The 18,800-nt window shown below is 56.6% G+C and overlaps 1 protein-coding gene across 2 annotated transcripts in view; it reads right to left on the bottom strand.

Moving 5' to 3' along the window:
- Nucleotides 1–18,800, bottom strand: part of ACTN4 (actinin alpha 4) — an 82,777-nt gene that overhangs the window by 18,163 nt on the left and 45,814 nt on the right. The window contains exons 2-8 of one of the 2 annotated variants that reach the window (XM_054462598.2): nt 11,584–11,698; nt 11,182–11,301; nt 7,263–7,349; nt 6,151–6,238; nt 4,201–4,279; nt 2,920–3,001; nt 2,059–2,144 (exon numbers count right to left, since the gene is read on the bottom strand). In XM_054462598.2, coding sequence (XP_054318573.2) covers nt 2,059–2,144; nt 2,920–3,001; nt 4,201–4,279; nt 6,151–6,238; nt 7,263–7,349; nt 11,182–11,301; nt 11,584–11,698 — 657 coding nt within the window. Of the gene's footprint in view, nt 1–1,037; nt 1,124–2,058; nt 2,145–2,919; nt 3,002–4,200; nt 4,280–6,150; nt 6,239–7,262; nt 7,350–11,181; nt 11,302–11,583; nt 11,699–18,800 lie in introns of both variants that reach the window. The other variant, XM_054462600.2, reaches the window with a different exon arrangement.

Genomic DNA, 18,800 nt, shown 5'->3' with positions numbered 1-18,800 from the left:
GGAAGCTGAGGTCAAGTGACCCACCCAAGGTCACAGTACCAAGAGGTGGCAGAGTGGGGCCAGGCCAGACTGACGGTAGGTAATGCACCTGCTAGATGGGGGGCTCAAAGCAGGGGGTCCACAGAAGGTACAGCCCCCGCCCTCTAGTTTTAGGAACAGCTCTCTGTTTCCCTAAACTTCAATTCCTCCTCTCTCAAATGGGGCTAACTGCGCCTAGCCCTCCTGGGGGTGTGCACAGGGACCCTCTGGAAGCCTGTGCATGTGAAGGCCTTGAAGGGTGCCTAGCATGTAGTACATGTTCAGTAAACAAGAATCGATTCTGCCTCCTCCCCTGAACCTGTGCCAACTGCTGACACTTCAAAGCAGGCATCGGGAATGCAGCCTGAGATACTTCAGAGACCACAAGGCAAGCGGGAGGAGCAGTGCTTGGGCCTCTGCGCGAACGCTGAGGGCCCGGCAGGAGCTGTGAGGCAGCATGAGGTCAGCTGGGCCCAGGAGGGTGGCCACTGGCACGCACGCTCTGCGGGCTCTGCCTGGCCTCTGGAGGGCCGGGACCGTGAGTGCAGGTCGGGCTGCACATGCTGAGCCTTTCCTGGCAGGAAGGAGCTGCAAAACTGGGTTAAAGCCCAGTGCTCCCCACGAAAGGGCTTGGCAGGGGCAGGCAGGCAGCCCTGGTGTAGATGATGGACAGGGCAAGTGGGAACGCTAGGCAGTCAAATCCCAGCTCTGCCATTGACTGTAACGCAGGGCTTCAGTTTCCCCGCCTGAGAGCCTGGGATGCCACCACCCACCTCCCAGGGTGGGCTGTGTTCAAACAGAGAAGGTCTGTGACTCCTCAGCACAGGCCCAGCACTGGCCAGGCAGGAAACCTGCCCCAGGGGACCCTTCCGAGTCAGAGCCCGGCAGGGTCCGTCTGTGTGGTGTGGCGGCCCACGGCCTGGCCAGGGCTCCAACCACAGATGGCCGGCAGTGATGCAAGGGCGGTGGTGAAGGCAGGTCTGCAGCCCCAGCAGCGAGGTGTGCCTGGCCCAGCTCACCTTCTGAGCCCCCGAGAAAGCGTGGTAGAAGCAGGACACGTAAGTCATGATGGCCTTCTCATCTGGCCTGAGAGTGCCCACAATATCTGCACAGAGAGAGAGAGAAAGAGAGAGAGAGGCAGGAAAGAGTGAAAGACGCAGGGAGGGCGGCCGGGCCGGCCTGAGGCTCATGCAGGAGGAAGAGCACTTGCTCTGGACTGGAAGCCAGCCCCAGGCCTGCGTGGACATGCCTTGCGGGGTTTTGTGGAGTCCGAATGGTGTGCATTCCTTTTCTAACCAGGCCTGGGCTGGAGACAGACTAGCTGTGGGCCCTATAAAGGCAGCTTTGTTTTGGGCTAGAGGAGTCAGTTGCTAAATGATCTGTCTGAAAATGTGAGTGAGCACCTCCCACCACAGAGTAAGACCCTAAGGGGCTCCCGTGGCCCTCAGAGTGAAACACGAATTTCTTATCCCACACCACAAGGGTCTTGTTGGGCCTGGCCCATCACTGCTTGTCACTCACTCCTCTCTAGCTGGTCCTTGAATAAACCAAGCTTCTTCCTGTCTCAGGGCCTTCGTAGTGCTTCACCCTCTGCCTGGAACACCTGTGCCCCAGCCTGCATCTAGTAGCTCCAGCTGCAAGTACCTGCTCACGTCACCCCTCCACATTGACAGCACCAGCTGAAGGTCACCCCAGCCATCTCTGTCCCCTCATCTGGCCCCATTTTCTCTATTCCACTCCTGTGACAGGCCTGCTGTGTGTTTCTCCCAGTAGCATGGAAGTGCCCTGAGAACAGGGACCTTGTCTGACCCAGTCACCAGGGCATCCTCAATGCCTGGAAAAGCCTGGCACAGATGAGGTACCCAATAGGTGTGTGAACTAAGGCTGAGGGGGCAGCAACGCCAGGGAGCTGGGGGTGGCTTCCAGTCGGAGAGAGGCCACTGCCGTCTGCAAGAGAAATGAGGTGAGCACGGGAGGCGAGAGGCAGCGGCGGCATTGCGCGGTGGCGGCGAGGAGGGCCTGCCTGGCCCTGCTCGGTACCTTCTGCGCTCCTGAAAAGGCATGGTAGAAGCTGGACACATAGGTCATTATGGCCTTCTCGTCGGGCCGGGCCGTGTTCACGATGTCTGCAAGTGAACAACAAGGGTTAAACTGCCCGAGTGGGGCGGGGGGTGGAGGCGTCACTCACTGGGATCCACGGGCTCCCAAGGCCACGGCCTTGGGGGAGAGGGACCCGCAGAGTGACTCGTGACTTGGGTGGGCTCAGCCACACCCTCAGCCCCTCCCTCTCCTATGGCTCTGGAAGGGACAAGGCTGTGGGAAGCAGATTAAAATGAGGCCACTTCCTCTCTCTGAGAATGACCTCAAGGAGCAGCAGGACAGTCAACTCCAAGGGCCACCAGAGGCCAGAGACACAGGTCCCAGCTGGGCAGTGCATGGCTAGGAAATGGGGCAGTGCATGGCTGGGAAATGGAGCAAAGCCGGAGAAGGAAAAAACAAAACACTCCACTCTGGCGGGCTCCATACTGCCTGCTGCAGGTAGGGAGGGAGAGGCCAGGGTTGCTCACAGGAAGCCTGGAGCACCCCTCCTCAGCCACCTTGCCCTTCCTGGGCCCTGCGGAGATGCAGCCTCAGGAGAGTTGATCCCTCAGCTCCCCCTCCCCATACCCTTCTTCATCCCTGAAGGCATCTGGCCAGCCCAGGCTGCCCTTGCTCTGTCTCCCAGGGCGACTTGGCTGTCCTCAGTTCACCCGGAATCATTCAGCCCTTCTCGCTGGCTCTGCCAGCTCCCCGAGGTGACCCAAAGCTCTGATATGCCCACAGGCCATTGCCCAAGGCCAGCCCTGGACAGAAAAGGCCACCAGGAAGCACAGTGCTGGCTGAACAGAAGAGATGACTTACCCTCTGCATCCAGCATCTTGGGGATGTCGAGGTATTTCTCAGCCACTTCGAAGGCATTGTTCAGGTTGGTGACAGGGTCGTCCTAGAAGGAGGCAAGCGGGGACAACAAGAACTCTGTCAGGGCAGGGTGTGGGAGCAGGAGAGAGGCAGGGCTGGCCCAGAGGGAGAGACCCAGGAGGGTAAGGGTTGGGGGTTTCTTCAGGCAGTTCTCAGCCACATGTGACGTGTGAGCGGGAGGGCACCGCCTGGATAAATTCAATTCCCACTCACAGGAGTGCCTCGTGAAATCTTTGTGGGGCAAACCATGGACTTTTTCTCCAGAAAAATGCAGGTGTACTCTTTTCATACAATTTCCACCCACCCACAGACCCTAGATTAAGCCCCCTGCCCTAAAACCTGGTTTTCACATTGACTGGAAGATGTGGGCCAGGCCTGAGAGAGCACTCGGGACTGGGTAAGGGAAGCAAACTGACAGGTCCCAGATCCCAACCACCCTGAAGTGTCCCCCAGCCCCCTCACGGGCTCCCCACTGCTTACAGGACTAAAGCCCACTGCACCCCAACTCTCCCTGGCCGGGGCCCAGCTCTCTTGCTCGCTGTGGCTGGAACGAGCTGGGTGCCATCTGGTGCCTCCCCCAGGAAGCCCTCCTCTGGCTTTAAGCTGCCTCTTCTTCGGGACGCTTCCTGGCTCCTGCTGGCTCGGGGTACACTATCCTCCTCCGCAGCACTGCTCTGACCCCATGCCCTGCCACCCCATTCAGCCTGAGCACATGTACACGGCCTGGTGTGGTGCTTTGCTTTGGACACAATTTTTGTCCTGCCTTCCCTCATGAGGCTGGTAGCTTCTGGTGGGCAGGGCCTGGATCCATACAGGCTTTGTACAGGCAAATGACAGCAGGACCCTGCATGGGCAACATGGGCTGGTGGTGATGGTTTGGAATTCCTTGCCCTCTGCCCCTTTGGGCAGAGGAGGTTCTAAAATCCAGAAGGTTGAGGAAGGGGAGTTATAAAGCATGGCTGGCCAGGCCCTTAAATAACCCCGGGTTGGTTGCAATGCCATGGAGGGAGACTGGACAGTCCCCGAGGAGAATAAGGGAGGTGAGAGTCAGCCACTGAGCCAGGGGTTGCGGAGAGCCTGCACAAGGCTCTCCCAGGCCGCCCATCTGTGTGCAGAACCCAGATCTGGAGGCTGGCGATGGAAGGGCATGGGGATGGTGACCCGGAGTTAGGGGGTCAGACAGGGCACGTCTGTGGGCCATCAAGGGGAGCTGGAGACACTCACCTTCCTCAGCTTGTCATACTCAATCAGCTCTGGTCTGTGCCGGTGGATCAGGGCATTGAAGGCAAGACCATCCTTCCAGCTGGGGAAGGAAAGGCAAAGGTTATAGGAGGGCCCGCTCACTGTCACGAGAGTGCTGTATGGCCCTGCGCACCCACAGCAGTGACTAATTCCCATTCACTGAGGTCTGGCCTGTGCCAGGCACTGCATGGAGACAGTGTGGCAGAGAGGCTGCGAGCATGACCTCTGAGGCCAGGCAGTCTGCGATCAAATCCTGACTCTTCTGCCTACTGACAGCGTGACCTCGGGTAAGCCAGGCTATCTCGGTTTCCACATCTGTACGATGGGGATAGTGACATACCTGCTACATAGGGCTGTTGTGCGGATTAAATGAGTAAATGCTTGGATCAGTGCCTGACTCCTGACAACTGCTTTATAACTGCTAGCACCTTCCATGGGAGGCCGCCCTGAACCGGACAGGCCGCTTCGGGGGAGGTGGCCACTGCAGGAGGCTGGTGCTTGTGCTGTGTGGCCTCCACACCCTGGCGGACCTGACTTACAGGAAGGCCAGTCCGTGGGCTGGCTAAATGCCAGGATTTCGCTTGGCATGCGGGTCTCTGGAGGAGAGGGACCTTCCCCAAGGCCACAAGTTGGTCAGTTACAAGCTAGATGGGTCACATTCTCCTCCCTGAGACCCTCTAAGGGTTGGTTCCCTCTGAGGTCAAGCTCGATGTCACCTCCTCAGAAAGGCCACCCAGGGAACTTTCTTCATCTGACTTCCCTGTCGTTGTGCAGCACTTCTCACTGAAGTTATGCTGCAGGATTACTGGCTGCTGTGCTCACAGCTGGTCCCCGCGCTGTGGCGTAAACTTCCCACAAATGGGGACTTTGTTTGGGTGCCACGGTATCTCCACTAGAAGCATGCAGCGGGCATGCTAGATACTTACTAGTTGAAGAAAATGAATGGAAACTATAGAAAGATTCAGTCAGTTAGTGGCAGGAAAAAAAAGGAGACACACAGAGAAGAGTGACCAAGGGAGGGACCACATGCTATCAGGGTGAGCACGATGAGAAAAGCCCTCTGTACCCAGCAAGGGTCCCGGAGAGCCTGAGGCTGCTGCAAATCCCATGAGGCCCTGCTCTTCATTCCTGTGCGGGCCATCCAGGAGACTCAGAGGGTAGAGCCACAGGGCAAACCGGATCTGACCTCAGGACCACCCCCAGAGCCAGTGCTCCCAACCACCAGGCAGTCCCGCCTCTTGCCGCCCCCTGGACCTCATGCGGCACTGCCCATGCTCGCCTCAGCTACGGCGATGGTGGACATGTCTCATCTCACTCTTGAGCTGTCAAAATAAAGGAAGAGGCCAGAGGCAGGCAATGGCTCACATCTGTAGTCCCAGCACTTTGGGAGGCCGGGGTAGGAGGACTGCTTGAGCTCAGGAGTTCAAGTCCAGCCTGGGCAACATAGGCAGACCCTGTTCCTACTAAAAATAAAAATTAAAAATTAGCCAGGTGTGGCTGCGTGCACCTGCAGTCCCAGCTACTTGGGAGGCTGAGACAGGAGGATCACTTGAGCCTAGGCCAAGGCAGCAGGGATGAGTGATCGCACCACTGCCCTCCAGCCTGCGTGACAGCACAAGACCCTGTCTCAGAAATGAAGAACTTTATTGTTGCTTCTCAGAGTCACCTTGCCTGGGGACAAAGAAGATTCTATTAGGCTGGCGAGAGGGCTGACCTTACTGCCTTCAGCCAGGATGGCTGGGAAACTGCCTCCTCTTCCTCAGAGAGGACCAGGTGACCTTCCCATGGGCTTGTACGGCCAGTGGCCAGGGAGGGGCTGACTGAGGGCTGGCATCTCACAGACCATGACAAAAACACAGGAAACAGGGCAGGTGGGAGGAAGGATCTCGGGTTCCCAGAGGAAGGGAGAGGATGACCAGGACTGGCACTTACCTGATGTGGAAGTTCTGCACATTGACGTTCTTATACGGGGCTGTCTTTCTCTGGCACCAGAGAAGGAGCCCTTCCTTGGCCGAGGTCTCTGCAAAACACACAGAGACAGTGAGCACTGGCTCAAAAATAAACCCTCAGAACTCAGCCCAAGTTGGATGAGACTTTCAGCTCAGGCCTGGGGGTCAAACAAAACCCAAGGGGAGAGGACATCAGTCCTAACAGCAGCAGCAGTGATAGCAGCGGGACGGCCACTCCCATTCCGGATGCAGACAGATGCTGCCAGGCCCAACTGCCAGGACACACGGCCCTGCTTAATCCTCACGGCCCCGAGGAGAGTTGCTTGACCAGGGCTGCCCCAGGAGGTGGTGGTGTCAGGGCCTGAATCTGTGCCATGTGCCTGGCCACCAAGCCTGTGCCTTTCACCACCAGAACACACTGCAGACAAGCCCTTGATACCGGCCTTGGCCTCTTTTGAACAAGGTGAAATACCAGCTGTGGAGAGGCCTAGGGGGCCCTTCTGTTCCCAGTGGATAGCTCGGCTGTCCTCACAGACCGGGAGCCCTTCGAGGGCAGGAAGCACATCTCTCCTGGTCATCACTGTGACCTGGCACCTGGGAGACCCTGCACACTGGCCCAGGTGGCTCTGCCCATCCTGTGTGCACACAGCTGCTTGCAGGGAAGCAAAATCGTCCATTCCTGGATGGCCTGAGCTCATAACGGGTCCATGGAGGCCAAGTTTCAAGGATGGGGATGTTGAGCAGACAGAGAACCAGGCCCAGGCCCAACTCTCTCACTAGTCTGTTCTGGGACTTGGGTTCCTGGACTGTAAAATGGGCCCAGCCATCCTAGCCCATCTCATGAAGGTGGTGTGAGGGTCCACTGAGATGAGGCTGCGAGAGCAAAGGCACTCGGAAGGCACTGGAGCCAAGAGGTGGGCAGGTGGGAGGAGCCTCCCTTCACCTGCCACCCACTGACTACTCCTGCGAGGGCCAGGTCCTGTGAGTAACCCCAAGGAAACAGGAAGAGGCTTGAAGCATGAAGACCACACTTCAGCTCTCCTCTAACCCGCCCTGACTCAGGTGGGAAGCGGGGGCAGTACAGGTGGCTCTCACCTTCCACGGAGATGTCCTGGATGGCGAACCTAAGGATGATGGTCCAGATCATTCCCAGGGTCATCTTTGCATTGCCGTCCACAATCTCTGCACACAGGGACGGGGGCAGAGGGCAGAAGGTCGTTAAAACCAGAGTGAGGCTCCTCCGCCCAACCTGAAGGTGGCCTTCCAGCCCCATCTAGAGAAAGGCTCCAAACCACCCCCCGGTTGCATCTCCCAGGCCCGTCCTCCTCCACCTCCCTCAGGAGAAAATGCAGGGAACAGTCTCTAGGCAGCACTGTCCCAGAGCCTCCTGCTGCTGAGCGCCTGCAGGCTTCTGGCCACAAGGGTCCCTGGCCCCACAGCCAGCTCCTTCTCCTGACCCAACTCAAAAAATCGCTCCTCCAAGATGCCTCCGGTCCCAGGCATGTGGCCTCTGTTCACACCTCTCTCAACTCTCAGTGCTCTGTACATTTCTGCCTTCATCTGCGTACCTCCTGACTACAGGGGGGCACCCCAGGCCCCCACTCTCAGGGCAAAGGTGGTCTTTTTCATCTCGCAGTCAGCAAATGTGCACTACATTATTGTTTATTGTGAATCTGTCCACTTCCTTCCAATCCTACTGCCGACACTCTCCACCAAGCCACTGTCATCTCCAGAGCTCAATGCGGCTGCCTCCTATGTACCCTTCCCGCCCATAATACACATCGACACAGCAGCGAGCATGGTTGGTTTCTTTCTTTTGAGACAGGGTCTGGCTGGCTGGAGTGCAATGCAGTCATAGCTCACTGCAGCCTTGACTGCCTGGGCTCAAGCAATCCTTCTGCCTCAGTCTCCTGAGTAGCTGGGACCACAGACGCATGCCACAACACCTGGCTAGTTTTTAAACTTTTTGTAGAGGCTGGGTCTTATTATGTTACCCAAGCTGGTCTCAAACTCCTGCTCAAGTGATCTTCCCGCCTTGGCCTCCCAAAGTGCTGGGACTGCAGGTGTGAGCCACCATGCCTGGCCCACAGGGAAAGGGCTTGCCCTGAAGGCCCAGGCCCTGCCATCCTCCTGGAATTCTGTAGCTGCATCCTCTGGCAAGCCAGGCTCTTTCTTGCTTTGATACGCTCTGTCCACTCACAAAGCACGCCCCTAGCCTGCGACCCTCAACTGGCTGGTCCTTCTCGTCGTGAAGCTTCTGCTTGTGTCACCTCTCATGGTGGCTTCCCTGACTGCCCGTCCCAAGGAGCTCCCCGACCTGCCACCCAGCTCCTCTCCCTGGCCCCTGTGCTGCCCCCAAGGCATCACTACGTGAAATCACGTGTTGGTCGGGCTGTTTACTTGTTCACCGTCTGCCTGCCCTCGTGAGGGCGAGGCTGCTCTGACCACCACTGGATCCAGTGCCTGGAAGGCCAGTGAAGAACAAGCACGGCTGCTGTGTTGTTAGGAAGGGGAGAGCACGGGCCCGAGTCCAGGTGGCCAGGCTGCACACTTTCTGAACTAACCTAAAAACAAACATTTGCGGCCGGGTGTGGTGGCTCATGCCTGTAATCCCAGCAATTTGGGAGGCTGAGGCAGGTGTGGATCGCCTGAGGTCAGGAGTTCGAGATCAGCCCGGCCAAGATGGTGAAACCCCATCTCTACTAAAAATACAAAAATTAGCCTGGCGTGGTGGCAGGTGCCTGTAATCCCAGCTACTCGGGAGGCTGAGGCAGGAGAATTGCTTGAGCCTGGGAGGCGGAGGTTTGCAGTGAGCCGATATTGCACCATTGCACTCCAGCCTAGGTGACAAGAGTGAGATTCCATCTCAAAAAAAAAAAAAAAAAATTGCTGAAACTTCTCAAAAGAAGGGCTTGGACCACACCTTCTTCAGCCTCAGTAACTTAAGAGAAAAACCATCTCTGCAAGGCCCAGGACAGCTGTGTGTCTGTGGCTGGGTGAGAGAAGGCAGTGCCTCATCCCGGAGTCCATCAGCCAGCCGTGCCTAGGGCAGTCCTCCCCACTTGTCAACACGCCATATGCAAGGGGCATGGTGAAGTGGCTTCCAAAGAAGACAGAGGGGCTCCACTGCTGCAACCACTCTCGGGGAAGGGCTGGGCACAGGGGTGAGTTCCAAAGCTAACTGCAGAGCTGGAGGCCCAGGACACCACAGGAGACCCTGCTCACTGACCTCTGAGCAGAACACTCCAGGGCAGGCTTGCTTAGAAGCCAGGTGGAGAGGTCACAGAGAAGATGGGGCCCACCTTCCCCCAGGGACACACCCAGAGGAAGGGGGTGTCCATGAGCCACAGCTTTCGGGTTTTGGGAGGAGGAAATATGCTCATTCTGCTGCCCAGAGACAGGGGAGGGACCCAGTGTCCACCCTGTCCTAGGGTTCAAAGCCCCAGACCCAGAAACTGAGCAGCACCACCTGCCCCTTAGTGCAGCGAGACAGCTCGAGCCTCAGGAAATCTATTCTGTGCACCTCCTGAGGGCCGGGCCTGCAGAGCTGGGCAAGGCCACAGCTCCCCGGCTCAGCGGGTACAGGTGCAGCTGGTAACAGAGGGCTTATGGAGTTCCGGTGAGGAGAGGAGGATGGCATTTCTCATGACACATCCACCAGCTGCTTCTCTGACCTGCAGCTGTGCCTCCGGCCCCTCTCATCACCCCTACGGGAAGCCAATGCTCCTGCGAATGCCCAATCATGTGGAAGGACAGGGGGACAGGGTGGGGCGGGGTTCTCAGGTGCCTTGAGCCCCAGGAACGCCTCCATTAGGCTTTGTTCCAAGGCCCCACGGTCGCAGGGATTGGGAGTGAACCAATTTGGGCATGAACAGAGAACATTTTTAGACCAAGTTTTTCTCCAAATGAAAACTGATGACTGCCATGGGTCTCTCCTCTAACCCCTTCTGTATTTACAGACTAGCATTTGAGCAAAATAAATGCAGCTGTGAGAAGCAGAAGGCTGGAACAGAGCCCGGAGGAAAGATCCATGCAAGGACAGAAAATCTCAGGGCCTGATTGAATTTTTGGGTTGTAATTTTTTTAAACAAACACCAACCACCTCGACTGTGGCATGCAAGGCTTGGCACCCCTCATTGCAGAGGTCCTGGGCCGGGGCAGAGCCTTGGAACTCAGTACACACATTCTGGCCCGGAGTCTTGGCCAAACTCTCAGAGCCCTGTCATTAACGGCAATTAGTTTACTTTGTTTTTCTAGAAGCTGGGACAACATGGATGTCAGGGTGAAGAAACCTTACTCTGAATAATGAGCGGACTGCGAGCCCATGCTGCTGGGGAGCTTCTGGGCTCCATCAGGCCTCGCCTGTCTCTAAAAGCGCCTGGGAGCTCAACCCAGGGGCCCCTGCTGAGAGCCTGCTGCTCCAGTGAGGGCCTGCAGGTAGTGGACTGTGGTCCTGGTTATCTACATGGGGCCCAGGAGGATCCTGGGGTGGTCAGAGGCAAAATTCTCCAAGCCCATGCACACAGGGCAAAGTCTAGGCACTGACCTTTGGCCATGCACTCCCTGTCCCCATGCCTGACACAGGGCCTCCAGTCCCCTTCTCTGATACTGGGCAGGGCATAATGAGAAAGGTGTTCCTGGTACAGAGAGAGGCCATGGCACATGTTTGTCACTGTCTGCTGAGCCTGGCACGAGGAGAATCAGTGAGGGCAACCTGAGTCCGAGTCAAAACCATTCCTCCCCTTGCAGAAGCCGCCGCCCCCGTGGTTGGGTGGGTTGCACTTCCTAGATTTGGACTGCGCCCACCGGATTTTTCCAAGGGGTTGGGGGAGCTTGTGGGCCCAGCATCATATCAAGAGCAGTTGTTGTGATCACTGCTGAGTAGGTACTGAGGCTCTGAGTGCCCCAAGCGCCCTGCCACCAACAAAACTTCTCTTCAGAATGCAGATGTTGTGCTTCAGAGCCTAAAGGTCAGAAACCGAGCAGGACCCTTGCTGCCCCACCTCCAGCTCACCTTCTGCCCCGATGGAGACCAGCTTGACGCCTTTGCTGGCAATAAAGTCCAGCGCTTTGTTCACATTGTTGATTTTGTGCACTCTCATCTTCCCCCGCTCCGGCTTAGGTAACCGCTCCCCTGAGAAGTGCACAAAGAGAAAAGAAGAGGGGGCGAGACAGAGAGAGAGAAAGGGAGAGAGGGAGAGAGGCTTTAGAGTCTCCTCTGTTCTCCAAAACCAGGTTCCTCTGCTGGCCCACCAGGCCACTCTGGCCCCACCCATCAGACCACCGTGCAGCTATTAAGGGGTGCCCTCTCCTCCCCAGGAGCAGTGGGACAGCTGGGTGGGCAGGGTCTCTGGGGACCGCTGTGGCAGAGCACCTGTGCCAGGGCTGGGCCGCACTGCGTGGCTGGGAGCCTCACCTGATATGACCTCCAGGAGCAGCATGAGCTTGAGCCCGTCTCGGAAGTCCTCATCAATGTTCTCGATCTGTGTGCCTGCCTTCCGCAAGTGGGAGTTGCACCACGCCGTGAAGGTCTGGGGAAGCAGAACAAAGGACAGTGCGCAGAGTCAGCCTGGCTGTCAGGGCTCTCTCCACACACCTGCCGGGCCGCAGCTCTGACCTCAGGAGAACCACAGCTGCCACGGAGCACTCGCCAACACACACCATACATGGCCAATACACACATTGTTTCTGATCCTTACAGTGACCCCGGAAGGCAGATGTGAGGAAACTGAGGCTCGGGGTGGTTAATGACCCACCACAAGACCATCCAGGTGGTAAGTGGCAGAGCTTGGATTTGAACCCAGGTCTGTCAATTTTGGCAACATGTGCTTTTTCCACACCCCCAAGCTGCCTCAAGGGAGACCAGTACACACATCAGACAAAAGCGCCTCAGCCCGCCGCCGGCTCACTTGGTCACACAAACACGACTGAGCACCTGGTTCAGTAGTGTGGAATGAACAGGTCGGGCTCCTGCCCTCATGGGGCTTGTTTTCTTGATGAAGGCCAGCCTTTCATCTGCCAGCTAGACCCAAAGGCCCCAGCTGGACCCTGGCTTCCGTGACCCGTGGCTGCTCTCCTCAGGCAGGAGCTCAGGCTGCCACGTTCCAATCACGTGCACAGATACAACCCAGAACAGGAAAGTGGCAGGAAAAGAAAAGCTCCCATAAATGCAGGATTTCCGTGAGTCTCTCTTTGAGCTTTGGGCAGCCCAACAGCAAGCCCTCCCGGGAAAGGCCAGGAACAGAGACCCTCTGAGCCCTGCGCACACACCTGTGTCGCCTGGCTTCCTGCGAGCAAGATGCCCCCCGCCCCTCTCTCTCCTGGAGAACATGCCATGCCCCATCCTTCCTATTCTTTTTTCTTTTTCTTTCTTTTTTTTTTTTTTTTTGAGAAGGAGTCTCGCTCTGTCACCCAGGCTGGAGTGCTGTGGCGCAATCTCAGCTCACTGCAACCTCTACCTCCTGGGTTCAAGTGATTCTCATGCCTCAGCCTCCTGAGTAGCTGGGACTACGGGTGTATGCCAACATGCCCAGCTAATTTTTGTCTTTTTAGTAGAGATGGGGTTTTACCATGTTGGCCAGGCTGGTCTTGAACTCCTGGCCTCAAGTGATCTGCCCGCCTCGGTCTCCCAAAGTGCTGGGATTACAGGCGTGAGCCACCACACCCGGCCCTATCCTTCCTATTTTTAAGACTCAGTGCAGCTTAGAGGAGGCTGGAAGGCAAGTGGGAGGCAGGCCCCCTCACCAGGGTTAGGCAGCCGCATATAAGGAGAATGTTTCTGAGGATCAACTGGAAGGGATGGAGGGTACTAAACAAGAAGCCTAAGTCCCTGACCCTAACAGACCAACGATGCTAACAGGGCATGGGTATACCCAAGCACAGGGCACGCAGCCTCCTGGTGGTGCCCGGCTACTCAGCCCCCTGCAAGCTGGGGCATGCTCACAGACATCAGGGCCACAGAAGATCTCAGATCAGTTAACGCCAACACGCCCAGGCGCCTTCAGGGAAACCAGCCCACGCACCCTCCTGCAACAGGGCCTGGGAAAAACCCCAAGTGTCTGCTTCTTATAGGAGCCCCTGTACCCCACCCCCTCCATCTGCAGGGGCCAGTGTAGAAGCGGGCAGACAGCCAGGGACACACAAGAGCACATTCCACGCCCCGGGTGCAGGCGGAGGCCATGCGGAGTACAAGGGGCTTCTACGGAGGCTCTGGCCAAGCACCATGTGTTTTGACAACTGTCGCCAGCCCTGCTCATTCAGGGAGACTCGACACAAAGCCCCCTCCCAGACAAAGCAGCTGCCTAATTAATACGCCATACCACAGTGTGGACCAAGCACGGGGCTTCCTTCCAAATCCGATAGGGGGCAAGCGTGGACAGCTAGACCACCCCCCCACCACCTCTCGCCATGGAGAATTCCTCTACCTGGGAGACAGAGACCCCTCCCGGTGGCACAACGCTGTTCCCCCACTAAAGATACCTCCGCCCCGCCATGTAGCCAGCCCTGGGCACCCCTCAAAAGTCAGGCCAAATGCCGTGCCTGGAGGGTACCCGCACCATGGCCTCCCTGACCCGGTTCTGCCTCGGACAGCCTCCTCCCTGCAGACCGCATCACGCCCTTGCTCTCTGGTCTCTTGACAGTTCTTGTCTCCCACCCTCCCATGGCTGTGAGCTCCTTGAGGGGAGGGAGCCAAAGCAGGTTCTCATTACGGAGAGTACTAACTCACCTTCCCAGCCTCCCCACACAATGCTGAATTCAGAGAGCTCAGGGCGCGAACCCTGCTTACACCACTCATGTGGGCACGCCACTCAACCTTCCTAACTTCCATTTCCTCCTCTGCAACGTGGGGATGAAGACCCCACCTAGGCCCACGGGCAGTGTGAGGACTCAAGATGGCCATGCCTGCAGCGTGCATGGCAATGCTCAGGAAGTGGCAGCTCTCTGGATGGCCCTGTGCCTCCCAGCGTCTCCTCCCTCCCTGCTCTGGTCTCAGGAGTCCTGCCTACCCCTTCCACAGTGTGCCTGCTCTGTCCCCGGCCCACCCTTAGCACCTCTCCCGTAGCACCCCCCAGTCACTTTTAGTCTTATTGGATGTTCCATGCACATGAGCTCTCTCTCCTACCATGTGCAAGCTCCAGGGGGTGGGAAGTACTGTGCCTGCACCTTTACACCCTCAGCACCTCTCCCGTAGCAACCCCCAGTCACTTTTAGTCTTATTGGATGTTCCATGCACATGAGCTTTCTCTCCTACCATGTGCGAGCTCCCGGGGGTGGGAAGTACGGCGCCTGCACCTTTACAGCCCCAGAGCACTGCCAGCCTTGATGGCAGGCAGCAAGCAGGCGTGGAGCCCAGCAGCCCTGCGGAGCAGAGGGCAGCAGCAAATGGGCTGGGAAGGAAGTGGCCACGGATGCTAGGCCTCTACTCTCACATGTGCCTGAGGGCAGGCACTGCTGGGCAGCAAAGTAGCCAAGACACATCCCACAGCCTGAGGACACAAGAAGGCTGTTCCCCTAGGGCAAGGCCCCATGCTCTGGTGTTGCCAGGCCCAGACCTAGGCACCTGGGCTGCAGGGAGGGCCGGGCACGCGTGCAAACAGCATCCCTTACAGCCTCACCCTGTGTGGGCTGCTCCTGCAGGCTCTGCAGGGGCACAGACCTGGGTTTGGGTTTGAATACCAGCCCCTTGGCTTACTCATTCCATGTTTTCAACCAAGTGACTTTACCTACTTAAGTCTGTTTCCTTACCTGTAAGATGGATTTATAAGAATCTACCTCCTGCAGCGTGCTCTAAGAATTAAACTGGGGAAAATACATTTAAAGCATCTGACAGGCTCTTTGGCATAAAGAGCCAGATGAATCACACGCATGTGTGTGCATGTACACACACGCACAAGCACGTGCTGAGATCCAGTCTCTTCTCTGCAAAGGCACTCAGACCACCCACTGGTATGCAGGGAAAATGGGATGGCAGAAGACCCTCTGCAGATGGCCCCACCCCACCCTGTGGAGGCTGTGAACAAACCTCGCCACTTGGGTTCTGGCCACCTGTCCTCAGAGGGGCTGCTGCCCTATCCGCCCTCCATATGTACATCCCACCTGTGCTCATCTTCTCTGGGTAGTAAACAAGAGCTCTGGCTTGGGCATCACACAGGTGCGGATTCATATCTTGCTTCTGCCACTGAGGCCTCAGGCAAGCAATAAGCCTCAGTTTCCTCACTGATAAACAGGACCCTAACCGAGAGGTTAAGATAGGGATTAAACACAAGGACGCATGTCAATCACTCCGTGCTGTGTTAAATGCATGTCAAAGGAAGGTCTGCTCTGAAATCAATGGTAACTCTTCCGTGTGCTCTGTCTTCCTGACTGACACAGGCAAAGCCCCAAGCACAGGTGCTCAGGGAGGACGCCCACTTGCCTGGCCTGGATGACGCAGAAGGGAACTCCCGCCCAGATCCGGACCTGACACAGGCTTGGGGAACCCCACTGATGCGCTCCTGTCCTCACCCCATGTCTTGCTTTGCCCTGTTTTGTCCTCCTGGAAGATGAGGGGCATCTATTGACATCAGAGGTTCACAAAGCCCTCAGCTCTGGTGAGGAGAGCCTGCACTCACAAGGCCATCCTTGGGAACAGGTCGACCACGACGGCCACTTCTCCATGCGGAGAGACTGGTGAGTAGGAGCTGGAGTTCGAATGGGACATTAAAAATTCATCGCTTTTTCTACTTGGTTACAAAAATAACACTCTGCTTCCATCCTTCCTCTCCCTACCCGGTTTAGACTACGCTGCGTGGGGTGGATGGTGTGGAGAGGTGGTTTCTATAGATGGAGGCCCTATGCGCCCACCACGCCACCCTCCACCATGCAGAATTCTCAGAATGTGGGCAGCCGACCTCGTGATGCCCCAGGCCACCATGGGTCCGTACATATTCATTCCCTGGACAAGCAAGTGCTGGGGGTCAGCAGAGGGCCAGGCCCTGTGCCGAATCCGTAACAGTGAGCAAAAGCAGACACTCTCATGAGGCTCCAGGTCTGATCTCATTAATCAAGCAATCAGTCCACTCCAGAAATAACGCCCTTAGAAAAAGTGGTAATAATAACAGCAATAACTGCAGCAGACACTTCTATAGAGTGTACTAGGGGCGGGCACTGCTCGAGGCATTTGGTCACTTACTAATTCTCTCACCCTCGTAATCATCTCTGGAGGGAGGTGCTAGTACTGCCTCCATTTTACAGATGAGGAAACGGAGGGCCTGAGAGGTGAAGTGCTTGCTCCCATCAGTCACACACCTAGAAAGTTACAGAGCTGGGTTTAAAGCCAGGTGCTGGGCTCCTAGGGCCGAGTTTGTGTCCCCTCCCCTGTGATGGGAGCTGAAGAGTGCGGTCAGCATGGTGGCGGGGGGGCAGGGGCACCAAGCGAGTGGCGAGGCAGACACAGAAAGGTGCCCCTGAAGAGGTCATTCTCAAACTCTGAGCTGAAGGATGAGGAGTTAATAAGACAAAAATGAGGGAGATCTTCCAGATACTGGGAAGAGCACATGCCAAAGCCCTCCTGCAGAAGGGACAGAGCTCACTCCGAGAAGGAAGGGAGTAAAGGAGTGAGGCTGGCATGCTGGCCTCACAAAGCCATTAAATGGTCATGCTGTCCCTGCCATGCGGGGAAAGAGCTGAAGGGGACAAGGGTCAATGTGTGATGGCCAGGAATAAAACAGGGTGAAGAGCCCCTGAGAAAAACTCCCTCCCCCTGGCAGGAAGAGGAAGGCAGAGGTGCCCTGCCGGCACACCAAAGAAGAAATGCAAACTCAAGATTTCTATTTCATTTGGGAGGAACCACAGCTGCCAGCCCTCTGTGGGAGGAGGGAAAGGCAAAAAGCATCAAGCTCTCCTGGGCTTCATGATCGCAGTCATCTTCTAGGGGCAGCAGCGACTCTGACTGTCCAGAGCGTGGCAGTGGCCATGCCCTCAGGACCGCACCTAAGAGGCATGCACCTGCCTCACAAACACTGACTTGGAGCCCTATTATGTACTGGACACAGGAGGAAGCAAAACAGTTACCATTTACGTTCTGGCCAGCCAGGCATGGTGGCACACACCATGTAATCCCAGCACTTTAGGAGGCCGAGGCGGGAGGATTGCTTTAGCCCAGGAGTTTGAGACCAGCCTAGGCAACATGGCAAAACCCCATCTCTACAAAAACTACAAAAATTAGCCAGGCATGGTACTGAGCGCCTGTAGTCCCAGCTACTCGAGAGGCTGAGGTGGGAAGACAGCTTGTGCCTGGGAGGCAGAGGTTGCAGTGAGTTGAGATTGTGTCAGTGCACTCCAGCCTGGGTGACAGAGCCAGACCCTGTCTCAACCCGCCCCCCCGCCCACAAAATTACACTCAGCGTTGGGGTGCAGGGGGGCATGACATATTAAAGGTAATTATGCTATAAGGGCTAATTGCTAGTTCTTACTATTTACACATTAGCAACTCCTTAAAACCTCCAACCTCATGATCACATGAGATATTATCTCCATTTGATGAGGAAACTGAGGCAGGGAGAGGTTCAGTGACTTGCTTAATGTCACACAGACACAGATGATACATACAAACACGGGGTGGGCATCCATTCCACGATGTCTGAGTACAATGGGAGGTGCTGGCCAGTGAGGGAGAGACAGCAGTCAGGTCAAGAAGCCCCCAGCCAGGGCCGGATGCGGTGGCTCGCACCTGTAATCCCAGCACTTTGGGAGGCCAAGGCGGGCGGATCACTTGAGGTCAGGAGTTCAAGACCAGCCTGGCCAACATGGTGAAACCTCGTCTCTACTAAAAATACAAAAATTAGCTGGACGTGGTGGCGGGCTCCTATAATCCCAGCTACTCGGGAAGCAGAGACAGGAGAATTGCTTGAACCTGGGAGGTAGAGGTTGCAGTGAGCCGAGATCATGCCACTGCACTCCAGCCTGGGAGACAGAGTAAGACTCCGTTTCAAAAAAAAAAAAAAAAAAAAAAAAAGAAGGCCCCAGCCCACCCTTGGTCCCCAAGCTAGAGGTAAACTCAGAGAGCAAGGCAGGCAGGCAGGCAGGCAGGCAGAGCAACGCCTCAGAAGCTCGCCCGCTTCTCAAAAGGTGGCCCCGCTGCTCCCAGCCTGTCCCTGGCCCTCCTGTGAAGGCAGCCTGCACCCAGCCCTTGACCTATCTAGGGAGGAAGGAATGATGTGGACTCATGTGTCTTTGAGAACACATGCGAACCAAACCACAGAGAGAAGGCTTTAGAGCTTGCCCCTGCACGCGGGCAGCCTATTAAAGAGGCTTCTCTGGTTGCTAAAATAGCATAGGGTGTGAATTGGGGGAAGGGGGGTGGAAGAACAGAGAAAGGCAAGCTTGTCGGTTGAGTTGGGATCCACTGTCACACCTCCGTGTGCCAAGGCCCATGGTGACCCAGCTAAGGTGCACTTCAGGGGGCCCCAAGAGCAGTTTCTGCTTTGTCACTGTGGGCTGCAGGAGGGAGATGGAGACCTAGCATCTCTGGTCATAAAGTCCTTCCTGTGTCACAGGGACCCCTCCCAGCCGCCAGGATGTGGGGCGGTAGGTGAATGAATGATGGATATTGTTCAGGAGGTGACCTAAGCACCCAGGAATGTGGCAGCAGTG

Source organism: Pongo pygmaeus, chromosome 20, assembly GCF_028885625.2.
Source record: "Pongo pygmaeus isolate AG05252 chromosome 20, NHGRI_mPonPyg2-v2.0_pri, whole genome shotgun sequence".
NCBI lineage: Eukaryota > Metazoa > Chordata > Mammalia > Primates > Hominidae > Pongo > Pongo pygmaeus.
Note: the sequence above shows the minus strand (reverse complement) of the source record. Positions and strands in the feature narration are given on the sequence as shown.